The 19069-nt window shown below is 47.4% G+C and overlaps 2 protein-coding genes across 2 annotated transcripts in view; one reads left to right on the top strand and one right to left on the bottom strand.

Moving 5' to 3' along the window:
- RNF208 (ring finger protein 208) overlaps positions 1 to 19069 on the bottom strand; it is a 158504-nt gene that overhangs the window by 114837 nt on the left and 24598 nt on the right. Inside the window, exon 2 of the mRNA XM_075324509.1 lies at positions 10793 to 10904. The gene's annotated coding sequence lies outside the window, so the exon portion shown is untranslated. The remainder of the gene's footprint in view (positions 1 to 10792; positions 10905 to 19069) is intronic.
- Positions 5231 to 12457, top strand: RNF224 (ring finger protein 224). The gene is made up of 2 exons (XM_075324511.1): positions 5231 to 5646; positions 10828 to 12457. The coding sequence occupies exon 2, from the start codon at positions 10835 to 10837 to the stop codon at positions 11348 to 11350; it is 516 nt and encodes a 171-aa protein (XP_075180626.1). The 5' UTR covers positions 5231 to 5646; positions 10828 to 10834; the 3' UTR covers positions 11351 to 12457.

The following is a 19069-nucleotide window of genomic DNA, read 5'->3' on the forward strand; positions in this document are numbered from 1 at the left end:
CATTCCCCCCCACACAGTATGATGTCCCCACAGTACATTCTCCGCACACAGTATGATGTCCCCACAGTACATTCTCCGCACACAGTATGATGTCCCCACAGTAGATTCCCCCACACTGTATGATGTCCCCACAGTACATTCCCCCCACACACTGTATGATGTCCCCACAGTACATTCCCCCCCCCCCCACACAGTATGATGTCCCCACAGTACATTCCCCCCCACACAGTATGATGTCCCCACAGTACATTCCCCCCACACAGTATGATGTCCCCACAGTACATTCCCCCCCTCACAGTATGATGTCCCCACAGTACATCCCCCCCCCACACAGTATGATGTCCCCACAGTACATTCCCCCCCACACAGTATGATGTCCCCACAGTACATTCCCCCCACACACTGTATGATGTCCCCACAGTACATTCCCCCCCACACAGTATGATGTCCCCACAGTACATTCTCCGCACACAGTATGATGTCCCCACAGTACATTCTCCGCACACAGTATGATGTCCCCACAGTAGATTCCCCCACACACTGTATGATGTCCCCACAGTACATTCCCCCCACACACTGTATGATGTCCCCACAGTACATTCCCCCCACACACAGTATGATGTTCCCACAGTACATTCCCCCCACACACACAGTATGATGTCCCCACAGTATATCCCCCACCCACACAGTATGATGTTCCCATAGTACATTCCCCCCACACACTGTATGATGTCCCCACAGTACATTCCCCCCACACACAGTATGATGTTCCCACAGTACATTCCCCCCACACACACAGTATGATGTCCCCACAGTATATCCCCCACCCACACAGTATGATGTTCCCATAGTACATTCCCACACACACAGTATGATGTCCCCACAGTACATTCCCCCCCCCACACAGTATGATGTTCCCACAGTAATTCCCCCCACACACAGTATGATGTCCCCATAGAAAATTCCCACACACACACACACACAGTATGATGTCTTCACAGTACATTCCCCCCACACAGTATGATGTCCCCACAGTACATTCCCCCCCACAGTATGATGTCCCCACAGTACATTCCCCCCCCCCACACACAGTATGATGTCCCCACAGTACATTCCCCCTACACACTGTATGATGTCCCCACAGTACATTCCCCCCCACACAGTATGATATCCCCACAGTAGATTCCCCCACACACAGTATGATGTCCCCACAGTGCATTCTCCGCACACGGTATGATGTCCCCACAGTACATTCCCCCCACACAGTATGATGTTCCCACAGTACATTCCCCCCACACACAGTATGATGTCCCCACAGTATATTCCCCCACACACAGTATGATGTTCCCATAGTACATTCCCCCCACACACACAGTATGATGTTCCCATAGTACATTCCCCCCACACACACAGTATGATATCCCCACAGTACATTCCCCCACATACAGTATGATGTCCCCACAGTACATTCCCCCCACACACACAGTATGATATCCCCACAGTACATTCCCCCACACACAGTATGATGTCCCCACAGTACATTCCCCCCACACACCGTATGATGTCCCCACAATACATTCCCCCCACACAGTATGATGTCCCCACAGTACAGTCCCCCCCACACACAGTATGATGTCCCCACAGTATATTCCCCCCCCACACACAGTATGATGTTCCCATAGTACATTCCCACACACACAGTATGATGTCCCCACAGTACATTCCCCCCCAAAACAGTATGATGTTCCCACAGTAATTCCCCCCACACACAGTATGATGTCCCCATAGAAAATTCCCACACACACACAGTATGATGTCTTAACAGTACATTCCCCCCACACAGTATGATGTCCCCACAGTACATCCCCCCCCCCCACAGTATGATGTCCCCACAGTACATTCCCCCCCCCACACACAGTATGATGTCCCCACAGTACATTCCCCCCCACACAGTATGATGTCCCTACAGTAATTCCCCCCACACACAGTATGATGTCCCCATAGTAAATTCCCACACACACACACACAGTATGATGTCCCCACAGTACATTCCCCCCACACAGTATGATGTCCCCACAGTACATTCCCCCCCCCACAGTATGGTGTCCCCACAGTACATTCCCCCCCCACACACAGTATGATGTCCCCACAGTACATTCCCCCCCACACAGTATGATGTCCCCACAGTACATTCCCCCCACACACTGTATGATGTCCCCACAGTACATTCCCCCCCACACACTGTATGATGTCCCCACAGTACATTCCCCCCCACACAGTATGATGTCCCCACAGTACATTCTCCGCACACAGTATGATGTCCCCACAGTACATTCTCCGCACACAGTATGATGTCCCCACAGTAGATTCCCCCACACACTGTATGATGTCCCCACAGTACATTCCCCCCACACACTGTATGATGTCCCCACAGTATATCCCCCACCCACACAGTATGATGTTCCCATAGTACATTCCCACACACACAGTATGATGTCCCCACAGTACATTTCCCCCCCCCCCACACAGTATGATGTTCCCACAGTAATTCCCCCCACACACAGTATGATGTCCCCATAGAAAATTCCCACACACACACAGTATGATGTCCCCACAGTACATTCCCCCCCACACAGTATGATGTCCCCACAGTACATTCCCCCCACACACTGTATGATGTCCCCACAGTACATTCCCCCCCACACAGTATGATGTCCCCACAGTACATTCCCCCCCACACAGTATGATGTCCCCACAGTACATTCTCCGCACACAGTATGATGTCCCCACAGTAGATTCCCCCACACACTGTATGATGTCCCCACAGTACATTCCCCCCACACACAGTATGATGTCCCCACAGTATATTCCCCCACACACAGTATGATGTTCCCGTAGTACATTCCCCCCACACACACAGTATGATATCCCCACAGTACATTGCCCCACACACAGTATGATGTCCCCACAGTACATTCCCCCCACACACAGTATGATGTCCCCATAGTACATTCCCCCCACACACACTATGATGTCCCCATAGTACATTCCCCCCACACACACAGTATGATGTTCCCACAGTATATTCCCCACACACACACAGTATGATGTCCCGACAGTATATTCCCCACACACACACACAGTATGATGTCCCCATAGTAAATTCCCACACACACACACAGTATGATGTCCCCACAGTACATTCCCCCCACACACAGTATGATGTCCCCACAGTATGTTCCCCCCACACACAGTATGATGTCCTCACAGTACATTCCCCAACACACAGTATATTACCACAGTACATTCCCCTCAGACAGTATGATATTACCACAGTACATTCCCCCCACACACAGAATGATGTCCCCACAGTACATTCCCCCCACACAGTATGATGTCCCCACAGTACATTCCCGCACACAGTATGATGTTCCCACAGTACATTCCCCCCACACACACAGTATGATATTCCCACAGTACATTGCCCCACACACAGTATGATGTCCCAACAGTACATTCCCCCCACACACAGTATGATGTTCCCACAGTACATCCCCCCACACACAGTATGATGTCTCCACAGTATATTCCCCCACACACAGTATGATATCCCCATAGTACATTCCCCCACACACACACACTATGATGTCCCCACAGTACATTCCCCCACACACAGTATGATGTCCCCACAGTATATTCCCCCACACACAGTATGATGTTCCCATAGTACATTCCCCCACACACAGTATGATGTTCCCACAGTAATTCCCCCCACACACAGTATGATGTCCCCATAGTAAATTCCCACACACAGTATGATGTCCCCACAGTACATTCCCCCCACACAGTATGATGTTTCCAGAGTATATTCCCCCCACACAGTATGATGTCCCCATAGTACATTCCCCCCACACACAGTATGATGTCCCCACAGTACATTCCCCCCACACACAGTATGATGTCCCCACAGTACAAATCCCACACAAATGAGCTTTTGCCAACAGTATAAAGGTAAGAATTCCTGAGCCTATGCTATGCAGTTCTTTGCACCACAAAACCAAAAATCCTGAGCATCCAATACTGACTATTGGCCTTTGTCTTTGTGCACATAGATTTCGCCACAATCTCTGAATGTACTGTAAATGGTGCTTATTCAAAATCTTTGTAATTTTACGCTGTGGAACATTGTTTCACATTTTTTTTTTACAGATAGACGACCATCTTTGCTTCTGAGAGACTCTGCCTCTCTAACATGCTCTTTTTATATACACAGTCAGTTCAACTTCTGATTTATATTGTGTTGTGGGGGAGGGAAGAAAGGGGAAGAGATTTCCAAGTAATGCATTCTTGTTTTATTTACATTATATGTAATGTCCTAACTTTTTGGGAATTGGGTTGGATATGATAGTGTAACTTTAGCATTGTATGTCGGTATCTTTTTGGAATTGCTCGCTGAAGCCATACAACTGAATACAGACCATACACGGAACAGTTTTCTATGATGCCAGTATAATCTTGCCTGCACTATATGTGCCGTGCAACCATAGATCATAGGAAGATCTGCAGTAGATTATTATAACACACCATGTTTGTTTCTGGTTGCAGTTTCCTTAACCCGTAATCTCGACAAATCCTGACAATCATCTATTTAATCCCATAATGATCTGTAGCTGAATACGTCGGCTCTTTTTTAGATCCTACAATTAGTTATGGTGAATCCCTTTATTTACGACTCTCCCCGGGTGCAATTTTTTTTTAGTAATTTTTTGGGTACTTTTTCGAGAAATTTTTCAATGTCTCTGTCCATGGCATTTTTTGGGGGAGCGTTTTCCCACTATTTTGTGGGCTTCTTCTTTAATGGTATTTTTCAGCAAGAGTCTCAGATGGCAAACCATGGCCAAAGCTGGGCTTTCGAGGGCGTTCCTATGTCCTGAGTAATGTTGCAACAGGCCAAAAGGACATGACATGGGTTTAGTAAGGAACGACACCAAAGGTCGGGTACTGGGCAACAGGGACAGCTTCAGGGAACCCCCTTTTTTGTGGGGAGTTTTTGGAGAGGTTTTTCTTTTCCCGAAGAGTTTTTGAAAGAGTTTTGTTCCTTGTTTTCTTTCCGCCTTTCGATTACACAGATCCTAGTTTGGAGAGGTTTGCCTTACGAGCCTTTGTCTCAAGCTTTGCTCATCTGCCGAAGGAGCAGGAACAGTTAATAACGAGTCTTGAGAGGCGGAGGAGGCGTATATTGGGTTTCTGAGGCTTTTGTCAGGCCGAGCCCTCGGTGAGGCCGGGTTTCTCTGCAGAGTCCATGGTGTGATACACTAGCTGACTGACACCCGTAACCTGAGCCTGACATAATTACACGAGTGATACAGGCAGCAGGAGCCCGGCCGGCACCTTACATAAGATGGACCTTATGGGAAGCGCAACGTCTTCGTACCCCTGGAACCTGCATTTGATCCTTCACGGTTCGAAGATAAGCATGTAGGATGGTAGTCTTGGCCAGATGGCGTTCCCATCGATTCCTCACTTGATGGCTCTCTCCTGGAGGACACATTTTTGATGTTCATCCTTCTTACCGGGACCAAGTAGATCCATCCCATCAGCTTTTTCGAGGTCATGTATTTCCTACAAAGGATTCTGGAGTCCAAGGTAAGAGCACATTTTTGTATTGGTGGAGTAAGGTCATCTCAGAAATACCATTGTCCCCCCACAGTCATCCTGCCCTGAAATATCGGAAGAGGCAGATGCGTAGACCAGTTTGTAGGACCAAAAACCCACAAAACTGGAGGTTAGACACACTACCGAGTAACTCATAAAATCTTTTAGGATATTGGTAACTTGTGATAACTTACTTGGGGGTCGACAGAGTTAGAAAAATCATGCAGTAACCAAGGGTTCGACAGATGAATAGAGCAGGACCTTCTTCTGTTCAACTCATTAAGTGACATCACTTGGCCAACCATGATGACATCCCAGATCTCAGCTCGGGGAACCTGAGCCAGTGTCGGCGCCCTCACCTGGCGCACACAGGCAAGTGCCGAAGACCTGGACAAGCAAGGGGGCCGCTCGTCATCTGGGACACCATCGCCCAGTGGTGTACCGCCGATGGCGACAGGCCATGCCACTGCTATGGGGCCTGATGGGTGAGGGGGCCCGATGATGTCCAGTGTATGTACTTTTAAATTAAAGGGAATCTGTCTCCCATCACTGTCATGTCCTGAAATCCCGCGCCTGCGCACCGTAATTGCCGACATTCTACTGAAGTGTTCCGCTATCCTATGGGCATTGGCTTCATGTTTGTTCTGCGCAGGCGCCGGAGAGTCACTGCTACTTCTGCTCCAGTGATCCAGCAGGCACCGGAGAGTCACTACTATTTCTGCTCCAGTGATCCAGCAGGCACCGGAGAGTCACTGTTACATCCGCTCTAGTGATCCGGCAGGCACCAGAGAGTCACTGCTACTTCCACTCCATTGATCCGGCAGGCACCGGAGAGTCACTGCTACTTCCGCTTCAGTTATCCCGCAGGCACTGGAGAGTCACTGCTACATCCGCTCCAGTGATCCGGCAGGCACCAGAGAATCACTGCTACATCCGCTCTAGTGATTCGGCAGGTGTCAGAGAGTCACTGCTACTTCTGTTCCAGTGATCCGGCAGGTACCGGAGAGTCATTTCTACTTCTGCTCCAGTGATCCTGTAGGCACCGGAGTGTCATTACTACTTATGCTCCAATGATCCTGCAGGCACCGGAGAGTCACTGCTACTTCTGCTCCAGTGATCCGGCAGGCACCAGAGAGTCACTGCTACTTCTGCTCCAGTGATCCGGCAGGCACCAGAGAGTCACTGCTACTTCTGCTCCAGTGATCCGGCAGGCACCATAGAGTAATTACTACTTCTGCTCCAGTGATCCGGCAGGCATCGGAGAATCACTGCTACTTCCACTCCAGTAATCTGGCAGGCACCGGAGAGTAACAGCTACTTTTGCTCCAGTGATACGGCAAGCACTGGAGAGTCACAGCTACTTCTGCTCCAGTGATACGGCAAGCACCGGAGAGTCACAGCTACTTCCACTCCATTGATCCGGCAGGCACCGGAGAGTCACTGCTACTTCCGCTTCAGTTATCCCGCAGGCACTGGAGAGTCACTGCTACATCCGCTCCAGTGATCCGGCAGGCACCAGAGAATCACTGCTACATCCGCTCTAGTGATTCGGCAGGTGTCAGAGAGTCACTGCTACTTCTGTTCCAGTGATCCGGCAGGTACCGGAGAGTCATTTCTACTTCTGCTCCAGTGATCCTGCAGGCACCGGAGAGTCACTGCTACTTCTGCTCCAGTGATCCGGCAGGCACCAGAGAGTCACTGCTACTTCTGCTCCAGTGATCCGGCAGGCACCAGAGAGTCACTGCTACTTCTGCTCCAGTGATCCGGCAGGCACCATAGAGTAATTACTACTTCTGCTCCAGTGATCCGGCAGGCATCGGAGAATCACTGCTACTTCCACTCCAGTAATCTGGCAGGCACCGGAGAGTAACAGCTACTTTTGCTCCAGTGATACGGCAAGCACTGGAGAGTCACAGCTACTTCTGCTCCAGTGATACGGCAAGCACCGGAGAGTCACAGCTACTTCCGTTCCAGTGATCCGGCAGGCACTGGAGAGTCACAGCTACTTCTCCTCCAGTGATACGGCAGGCACCGGAGAGTCACAGCTACTTCTCCTCCAGTGATACGGCAGGCACCGGAGAGTCACAGCTACTTCTGCTCCAGTGATACGGCAAGCACTGGAGAGTCACAGCTACTTCTGCTCCAGTGATCCAGCAGGCATAGGAGAATCACTGCTACTTCTGCTTTAGTGATCCGGTGCCTGCAAAGGAGAAACATGAAGCCAATGCAAATAGAAGCAAGGAGGCAGCGCTAACGTCCGGGCAGCATCTGCCCCATAGCCTGGAAGACCTCATTTACATGGAGAGATAAAAGATGAATTTTCCACAAGAAGGCATCTGATATGAGGCAGACAGGTGTGATTATTTTCAGCACTCTATTACATATATGCTAATATTAATAGCTTGGATAGGAGGAAACAGGAAGTGCAAAATAGGCTCTTATCTCTGGGATATGGTGAACATACAATTTAGGTTTTGCTCAACTGGAGGGGGTTGTGTCAGACAGAACCACTAGGAAAAATCTTGGTAAAACAGCTGCTGCGGCCCCAGCAACAGGGATACATCGTGTTAGCCAGTATGAGTGGAAAGGGTTGATTGTCGCGCTGCTGTGCAATAAAGATGAATGCTGGATCTTCACTATGTGACTATATTCTACGCGTTTCAGAGTAACCTCCTTCATCAGGAGAAACATCTCATTATATGATTATCCTGATGAAGGAGGTTACCCCGAAACACATTGAATGGTGATAGGTTAGATATATCAAATGGAGTGACAGGTTTTGCAAATTATCCCCTTCCCCCTTGTAAGTAGCTGGATGCACAGTTTGCACATTACAGGGGGACTGGGGGATAATGTGCAAAAAATGTATTTAGCTATTTAGAAGGTGGGGGCAGGGGAAATAGCTGGATGTACTTTTTGCATATTCATTTTCCCTGTAATGTGCAAACTGTGCATCCAACTACCTACAAGGTGTGGGGGGGAGGATAAATAACTGGATGCAAACTTTGTACATTACATGAGGGAGGGCGCATACTGTGCAATCTGCCATTTATCCCTGCCCACTTTGTAATAGCTGGATGCAAGTTTTGTACATCATACCCCCTCCAATTGTAAGTAGCTGGATGCACAGTTTGCACATAACAGGGGATAATGTGCAAAAAATGCATAAGCTATTTACAAAGTACGGGGAGATAAATAGTTGGATGCACTTTCTGCACATTATGCACCCTCCCTCTTGTAATGTGCAAACTCTGCATCCAGCTATTTATCCCCCTCTTACCTGGTAAATAGTTGGATGCACTTTCTGCACATTATGCACCCTCCCTCTTGTAATGTGCAAACTTTGCATCCAGCTATTTATCCCTCTCTTACCTTGTAAATAGCTGGATGCAGTTTTTGCACAATATGCACCCTCCCTCTTGTAATGTGCAAACTTTGCATCCAGCTGTTTATCCCCCTCTTATCTGGTAAATAGTTGGATGCACTTTTTGCACATTATGCACCCTCCCTCCTATAATGTGCAAACTTTGCATCAAGCTATTTATCCCCCCACCTTGTAAATAGTCGGATGCACTTTCTGCACATTATGCACCCTCCCTCTTGTAATGTGCAAACTTTGCATCCAGCTATTTATCCCCCTCTTACCTAGTAAATAGTTGGATGCACTTTCTGCACATTATGCACCCTCCCTCTTGTAATGTGCAAAATCTGCATCCAGCTATTTATCCCCCTCTTACCTAGTAAATAGTTGGATGCACTTTCTGCACATTATGCACCCTCCCTCTTGTAATGTGCAAACTTTGCATCCAGCTATTTATCCCCCACCTTGTAAATAGGTGAATGCACTTTTTGCACATTATGCACCCTCCCTCCAATAATGTGCAAACTTTGCATCCAGCTATTTATCCCTCTCTTACCTTGTAAATAGCTGGATGCAGTTTTTGCACAATATGCACCCTCCCTCTTGTAATGTGCAAACTTTGCATCCAGCTGTTTATCCCCCTCTTATCTGGTAAATAGTTGGATGCACTTTTTTCACATTATGCACCCTCCCTCCTATAATGTGCAAACTTTGCATCAAGCTATTTATCCCCCCCACCTTGTAAATAGTTGGATGCACTTTCTGCACATTATGCACCCTCCCTCTTGTAATGTGCAAACTTTGCATCCAGCTATTTATCCCCCTCTTACCTAGTAAATAGTTGGATGCACTTTCTGCACATTATGCACCCTCCCTCTTGTAATGTGCAAACTTTGCATCCAGCTATTTATCCCCCACCTTGTAAATAGGTGAATGCACTTTTTGCACATTATGCACCCTCCCTCCCATAATGTGCAAACTTTGCATCCAGCTATTTATCCCTCTCTTACCTGGTAAATAGTTGGATGCACTTTTTCCATATTATGCATCCTCCCTCCTATAATGTGAAAACTTTGCATCCAGCTATTTATCCCCCCCACCTTGTAAATAGTTGGATGCACTTTTTGCATATTATGCACCCTCCCTCCTATAATGTGAAAACTTTGCATCCAGCTATTTATCCTCCTCTTACCTAGTAAACAGTTGGATGCACTTTCTGCACATTATGCACCCTCCCTCTTGTAATGTGCAAACTTTGCATCCAGCTATTTATCCCCCACCTTGCAAATAGGTGAATGCACTTTTTGCACATTATGCACCCTCCCTCCTATAATGTGCAAACTTTGCATCCAGCTATTTAGCCCCCTCTTTCTTTGTAAACAGCTGGATTCACTTTTTGCACATTATACACCGCAGTTCTTATTTAATTACACTAAATAAAAGGCGCATATAAATGGACAGTTAAGGACGGCGTGGAATAAATTCCTGAAGTATCTACTAATTGTGATGTTTGGTGATCATACCTTGGCAATTCAACCCAGTGAATTAATCTTTAAAGTAAAATTCAGCTTCTCTTATGATCAGACAGCGAATGTTTGTAAATACTGTTTGTGTAGGGATTATTCTTACCAAAGCAGCAGTTCAAAGCAGCTTATAAAAGAGCATGAATAAGAATTAAAATCAGCACTTTCAGCATGATGTTAGAGAGATGGAAGGAAATTAAGGATTCATAACATTGCACAGGCTGATCAATAATTACATGCAAAGTTTACTTACTCTTTTCCTAATAATGTTCCCTCTTCTTTCACCAGGTTGATCATGTATCACAGTAACAACAATCCCGAGTGCACGGACAAAACAGACCCTGGCGTAACTGGAAATGTGGCAGCTGAAGAGGAAGAGAAAAGAAACAGCCGTAAAATTGACTGCATCATCTGCTTTTCCAGCTATAATCTGTCTAATCGGCTGCCCCGGCGGCTGTACTGTGGCCACACTTTCTGCCAGGTTTGCATCCGGAAGCTTGACTCGGTAACCAATGAGCAAAGATGGATCCCGTGTCCGCAGTGCCGCCAGAACACGCCGACGCCCCGGGGAGGAGTGGCCATGCTAGACCTTGACCTTGCCGTTTTTCTAGCGGTTAAATCAGAAAAGGATAGCCCTCGATCGGCCAGCAAGGCTTTAGATACGGATTCGGAACTCAAGGTATTCGCAAAGAACGTCCCCATCAGTCGTCAACCGACGGGCAACTGCCTGGAGTCTGTCTCTGAGCCGCGCTTTCCCAGAAGAATCTGCTGTAAAAACTGGCTCTGTTGCTCATGCTGCGCTTGCATTTGATAGAAAACAATTAAGAATTTGGCGGTCGGCACCGTTATGCTGCAGACATGCGACACCGTGATTCTGCAGACAGGCGGCACCGTGATGCTGCAGACAGGCGGCACCGTGATGCCGCAGACAGGCGGCACCGTGATGCCGCAGACAGGCGGCACCGTGATGCCGCAGACAGGCGGCACCGTGATGCCGCAGACAGGCGGCACCGTGATGCCGCAGACAGGCGGCACCGTGATGCCGCAGACAGGCGACACCGTGATGCCGCAGACAGGCGGCACCGTGATGCCGCAGACAGGCGGCACCGTGATGCCTCAGACAGGCGGCACCGTGATGCCGCAGACAGGCGGCACCGTTATGCTGCAGACAGGCGGGACCGTGATGCTGCAGACATGTGACACCGTGCTGCAGACAGGCATAACCGTGATGCTGCAGACAGGCGGCACCGTGATGCTGCAGACAGGCGGCACCATGATGCTGCAGACATGTGACACCGTGCTGCTGCAGACAGGAGGCATCGTGCTGCTGCAGACAGGAGGCATCGTGATGCTGCAGACATGTGGCACTGTGCTGCTGCAGACAGGAGGCACCATGCTGCTGCAGACATGTGACACCGTGCTGCTGCAGACAGGAGGCATCGTGCTGCTGCAGACATGTGACACCGTGATGCTGCAGACATGTGGCACTGTGCTGCTGCAGACAGGAGGCGCCGTGATGCTGCAGACATGTGACACCGTGCTGCTGCAGACATGTGACACCGTGCTGCTGCAGACAGGAGGCACTGTGCTGCTGCAGACATGTGACACCGTGCTGCTGCAGACAGGAGGCACTGTGCTGCTGCAGGCAAGTGACACCGTGCTGCTGCAGACAGGAGGCACCGTGATGCTGCAGACATGTGACACCGTGCTGCTGCAGACATGTGACACCGTGCTGCTGCAGACATGTGACACCGTGCTGCTGCAGACAGGAGGCACCGTGCTGCTGCAGACAGGAGGCACCGTGCTACTGCAAACATGTGACACCGTGCTGCTTCAGACATGTGACACCGTGCTGCTGCAGACAGGCGACACCGTGCTGCTGCAGACAGGAGGCACTGTGCTGCTGCAGACAGGCGACACCGTGCTGCTGCAGACAGGAGGCACCGTGCTGCTGCAGACAGGAGGCACCGTGCTGCTGCAGACAGGAGGCACCGTGCTGCTGCAGACAGGAGGCACCGTGCTGCTGCAGACAGGAGGCACCGTGCTGCTGCAGACATGTGACACCATCATTAATGCATTGCACTATTTATTTCCAGACTCTGTAATAACGACTCCAACAATTCTCCCCAAGCCCGGGACGGCAGACATCACAGCACTGGATCATTCGCTCACACGTAAAATAGTGTATAGCACTCCTTTTTTGTTGTCATCTTATTTTTTTGCTTTTTCATTTGTATGAAATTTTAATAAAATCTGTATCATGAGCCAATAAACGATTAAAGATCATCAAGTGAAAATCCGGGATCATAAGAAGACAGAAACGATAGCAAAGTGGTTTATCAATGCGTTCCGAAGCCATTTGATGGAAAACACAAAGTTGACTTTGAAACGCGTTGATAAGCCACATCGTTACCAATTCTGTCTCCTGGAACCTCACTTTGGAATATTATCAGCAGAGGATCCACTTATCCCAATTGCTGTTTTTACCAAAAACCAAAACACTGGTAAGTTCATTGCATTCTACAAAGTGACCACTAGAGGGCAGCAAAGTCCACTTTATATTCCTGTAGAGCACAGTGCCCCATAACAGTGCCAGCCTACTTGCTTATTTCAATGGATGAAGGGATGACCCCTCTTGGCTATGGCCGGACCGTCCGATTCCTCTTTTCCTGACATCTGGATGCTTATACTCACTATACGCTATACTCACCCTCCAGCGTTTTCACCTATTACGGACACCATACAGTCCTGTGGCGCCATCTTGTGATCGCAACGTCTGACTGGCTGTAAGTCAGAAGTTACGTCACAAGCTCCCAATGCAAGTCTATGAGAACCAGAACAACACTAGGATAAGGCTCTCATAGACTTGCATTGAAGAGTGACCTCCGGTGAGGTCCATGAAACACTGGAGTGATCTGGCAGGTCACAAACTGGAGAAGGATAGGAACGGCGGTTATAGAAGATGAAGACGCCGGAGGGGGAGTAGCAGACGGAGATAGGGAAGCAGCACTCCAATGGTAAAATAAAAAAAAAAAATGGGCACATTAGACGGCTATTGGCGGCATAAAGCTTAGAGCAATAGTCCATCTGATGGCCGTCTCTCCCATACACAGGATCGATCGTACGGCCGCCCGCTCCGATATCGGGGAAACCACTGACACTGCGGACACAGCGATCGGCAGCAAGAAATCAGACATGCCAGGTCTTCATCTCCACCAACAATCGGTCGCCTGGTGCCTCCATTCACATCAAAGTATCGGCCAAACCTGTCATTACCGGTGGGGTCAGCCGACATTAGACTAATGTGTATGGGGGGCTTAGATCAATACAAAGACACCATGAGGACATTATCACTGGTTTTATATCGCATGATCTTCTGTATCTAAACTTATATGTAATACTATCTGCTGAGCAGTGTATCTAATCCTATCCTGTGTGATATTGTCTGCTGAGTTGTGTATCTAATCCTCCTGTGTGATACTGTCTGCTGAGCTGTGTATCTAATCCTATCCTGTGTGATACTGTCTGCTGAGCTGTGTATCTAATCCTCTCCTGTGTGATACTATCTGCTGAGCTGTGTATCTAATCCTATCCTGTGTGATACTGTCTGCTGAGCTGTGTATCTAATCCTCTCCTGTGTGATACTATCTGCTGAGCTGTGTATCTAATCCTATCCTGTGTGATACTATCTGCTGAGCTGTGTATCTAATCCTCTCCTGTGTGATACTGTCTGCTGAGCTGTGTATCTAATCCTCTCCTGTGTGATACTATCTGCTGAGCTGTGTATCTAATCCTATCCTGTGTGATACTATCTGCTGAGCTGTGTATCTAATCCTCTCCTGTGTGATACTGTCTGCTGAGCTGTGTATCTAAACCTATCCTGTGTGATACTATCTGCTGAGCTGTGTATCTAATCCTCTCCTGTGTGATACTATCTGCTGAGCTGTGTATCTAATCCTATCCTGTGTGATACTATCTGCTGAGCTGTGTATCTAATCCTATCCTGTGTGATACTGACTGCTGAGCCGTGTATCTAATTCTCTCCGGTGTGATACTGTCTGCTGAGCTGTGTATCTAATCCTCTCCTGTGTGATACTGTCTTCTTAGCTGTGCATCTAATCCTATCCTGTGTGATAGTGCCTGCAGAGCTTTGTATCTAATCCTATCCTATGTGATACTGTCTGCTGAGCCGTGTATCTAATCCTCTCCTGTGTGATACTCTCTGCTGAGCCGTGTATCTAATCCTATCCTGTGTGATACTGTCTGCTGAGCTGCGTATCTAATCCTATAAGATACGGTCTCAGAAACAACTGTTGATAACGAATAATATGCAACCTTTATTTTGCGACGTTTCTTGGCGTTTGGTCAGTGGATGTTGGGTGTTTGGTCACTAGGTGGCGCTATGACCCTGTATATGTCCCGCCTACGATCCATTAGTTAGATAATATTTGGCTTTTCAGCACCGGGCTTTTCGGTACGAGGCAGCGTACAGAGAATGACAAAACCAATCACACATATTACATCTTCGGTCGTTGCACTGTGGTAAAATAATTGATCCCCAGAGGGGTAACTACCGATAAATCATGACCATCAGTGAGACCAGAGAAACGCCAGGGCAGCAGATACTCTGCTTTTTTCTAGAGGCACAGAAAGATTTAGAACAGTCACTTGTAAGGCTAAGAAACCACCCGGAAGACTAGGACCCCAAAAATGTTATGTCTCCCCAAAATGTATCACTAGAACCTTAGGGAGCAGATTATCGAGCACTATGGACAGGGTCACCAAACCACTCAAAACCAGGGAGTGGGTCATCTAACACCAAGGACTCAACATCAAGGGCTGGGTTATGAAACCATTCAAAATCATAAAGTCCATCAATAAAACACCTAATTTGTTTGACTTGATTACCAAACCACCCAACATCTGGAATTAAGTTGCTAAACAACTCAATATCATGGACTGGGTCCCCAAATCATTAATTATTGGGTCATCAAACCACCCAATACCATGGACTGCATCACTAAACAACTCAACGTCATGACTGGGTTCCCAAATCATTCATTATTGGGTCATGAAACCACCCAAAACCAAGAGCTCCATCATTAAACAACTCAACATCATGGCATGGGTCCCCAAAATAACTCATTATTGGGTCATCAAACCACCCAATACCAAAGACTGCATCACTAAACAACTCAACGTCATAGCCTGGGTCTTCAAATCATTTATTATTGGGAGTTGGATCATCAAACCACCCAACATCAAGAGCTCCATCATTAAACAACTCAAGGTTATGGACTGGGTCCCAAAATCATTCATTATTGAATCATCAAACCACCCAACACCAAGGGCTCCATCACTAAAGAACTCAACATCATGACTGGGTCTTCAAATCATTATTGGGGGTTGGATCATCAAACCACCCAACATCAAGGGCTCCATTACTAAACAACTAAACATCATGACTGGGTTCCCAAATCATTCATTATTGGGTCACCAAATCACCCAACACCAAGGGCTCCATCACTAAACAACTCAACGTCATCAAACCACCCAACACCAAGGGCTCCATCACTAAACAACTAAACATCATGACTGGGATCCCAAATCATTCATTATTGGGTCACCAAACCACCCAACACCAAGGGCTCCATCACTAAACAACTCAACGTCATGGACTGGGTTTCAAAATCATTTATTATTGGGTCATCAAACCACCCAATTCCAAGGACTCCATCACTAAAAAACTCAACGTCATAGTTGGGTCTTCAAATCATTCATTCTTGGGGGTTAGATCATCAAACCACCCAACACCAAGGACTCCATCACTAAATAATTCAACGTCATGGACTAGGTCCCCAAATCCTTCATTATTAGAGGTTGGGTCATTAAACCACCCAAGACCAAGTAATTCATCATCAAATAACTCAACTTCAAGAACTGAATCACCAACACACTTGCTTTGCCTGACATGGTCACCAAATTTTGGGACTGGTTAAAAACCACTTACTGCTTGGGACATGTTGACCAATTTACCTAACATTGGGGGGCTGAAACACCAAACCTCTCGCTATGTAGGACTAAAAAAACTACTCAACCTATGGACTGACTCAGCAAAACATTGGTTACATACTAGATAAACTTGCACTCAGATGAGGGTGAGGGACCATCTCACTGGGTGACGAGGGTTCACGTAGTATTTTTGGACGGTGGTCTCAAGGAATACAGTCCCATCTGTGTGTGCCCTGTATGTGGTTCTGCTGTGGGGTAAGAGACGCTGACTCAGCCGTTGACTCTTTCGCAGACCTTAGAGCGGAGGAATGTCAGACACAGAATATCACCTGCAAGTCTGGATTTCTTATCTCTCCGGAGTTCTATTCCTGCGATGGCGCGAATGTAAATGCCAAGTGATGAGCACAAGAACAGAAAGGAATTCATTCACAATTTTAGTTTAAGGGGTCACATGACGCCTGTGTGGTCTCTGCAGTCATAACCGCTAAGAGTCCAGTGTGAGTCCAGTGGGCGGAGCCTTTTTCTTTTACTCTTTGATTGACATGTTTGTTTTTTAGCTTTAAATATACAATTATAATGTGGGATCGTGCAATGACCTGTAATTTTTAGAGACCCTACAGGTCTGTGCTAAGACCAATAATGGGATTACATGGTCTGGACAATCCCACATTAGTTATGAACTTATGATGGCAACTACTGAGATCGGCTCAGCCACATATGACCTGTGCATGGTACGGGCATTTCCAGGCCCTACCCTTGCTATATATTCTGGCGTGCCTGGTGCCAGATATTGTTTATTTTGCTTTCCTAAGAGTCTCTTGTGGCTTCAGAGCTTTGCTAGGGAAAGGTATATTTAGTTGTGGCTTTGGCCATAATGTGAACCCTATTGTTAATAATCTTTTTATACACTTAGTGCCGGGTGTGGTTGTGCCGACGGGCAAAGAAAGTCAACAAAGAGGAAAGTTTTCCCATGCAAAGGACATAAGAAGATGTCCAGTTGTAGTCATCCCACGTATAGGTTTTAACCAGACCTGTGCGATCATCGGTGACTCCGGATCAGATGCATTGTCTATTGGGGTCTGCGGTAGTCGAAAACACGGGGTCAGATCTGCGCTCTGCATGAGGTCGGATTTGCCTGAGGGCAATTAGAGGTATCCTAACTAAAGATCAATAAAAAATTAAATGACTCATTAAAATGACAGAAAGGGAAGGGATGTAAGAGCATCAATCCTTATTGTAATACATGTTTCGCAATGACTGGCTTCATCAGGGACTTAGCCTAAGTCCCTGATGAAGTCAGTTATGGCGAAATATGTCAGGCTCCCGAATGAAGCCAGTCATGGCGAAACATGTCAGGTTCCGATATGAAGCCAGTTATGGCGAAACATGTCAGGCTCCCTGATGAAGCCATTTATGGTGAAACATGGCAGGCTCCCTGATGAAGCCATTTATGGTGAAACATGACAGGCTCCCTGATGAAGCCATTTATGGTGAAACATGGCAGGCTCCCTGATGAAGCCATTTATGGTGAAACATGGCAGGCTCCCTGATGAAGCCATTTATGGTGAAACATGGCAGGCTCCCTGATGAAGCCATTCATGGTGAAACATGTCAGGCTCCCTGATGAAGCCAGTTATGGCAAAACATGTCAGGCTCCCCTGCTGAAGCCAGTTATGGCGAAACATGTCAGGTTCCCCTTATGAAGCCATTTATTGTAAAACATGTCAGGTTCCCCTGATGAAGCCAGTTATGGCGAAACATGTCAGGCTCCCCTAATGAAGCCAGTTATGGCGAAACATGTCAGGCTCCCCTGATGAAGCCAGTTATGGCGAAACATGTCAGGTTCCCCTGATGAAGCTAGTTATGGCGAAACATGTCAGGCGCCCCTGATGAAGCCATTTATGGTGAAACATGTCAGGTTCCCCTGATGAAGCCATTTATGGTGAAACATGTCAGGTTCCCCTGATGAAGCCATTTATGGTGAAACATGTCAGGTTCCCCTGATGAAGCCAGTTATGGCGAAACAGGTCAGGCTCCCTGATGAAGCCAGTTATGGCGAAACATGTAAGGCTCCCCTGATGAAGCCAGTTATGGCGAATCATGTCAGGCTCCCTGATGAAGCCAGTTATGGCGAAACATGTCAAGCAGGCTAATAGTTGGGAATTTTAACTAACAGGTATAGGGATAGGAGATGACAAACATATGTGAATACATGGGAATTTAATAATCAGTTGGTCTGTGGCCTGATACCATCTATTATAATAGGTATTGATACTCTTACATCCTTTCTCTGTCATTTTAAGGATTTAATTTATGAATTAAAAGTTATAATTTTATTGATCTTTAGTTAGGCTACCTCTAATTACCCTCAGGCAAATATTTGAGATTTTTTTTTGTGGTTAACGACATGAGGTAGGAGGACGAGCTGGAGGCCATTATGGTCAGCATAGATTGAAAGCGATAGGTTCTGGCAGATTTAGTAGGAAGGATAGCTTGATGTAAAAAGTTACTGGGATCA

The sequence above is a fragment of the Anomaloglossus baeobatrachus genome, chromosome 9 (genome assembly GCF_048569485.1).
Source record: "Anomaloglossus baeobatrachus isolate aAnoBae1 chromosome 9, aAnoBae1.hap1, whole genome shotgun sequence".
Lineage (NCBI taxonomy): Eukaryota > Metazoa > Chordata > Amphibia > Anura > Aromobatidae > Anomaloglossus > Anomaloglossus baeobatrachus.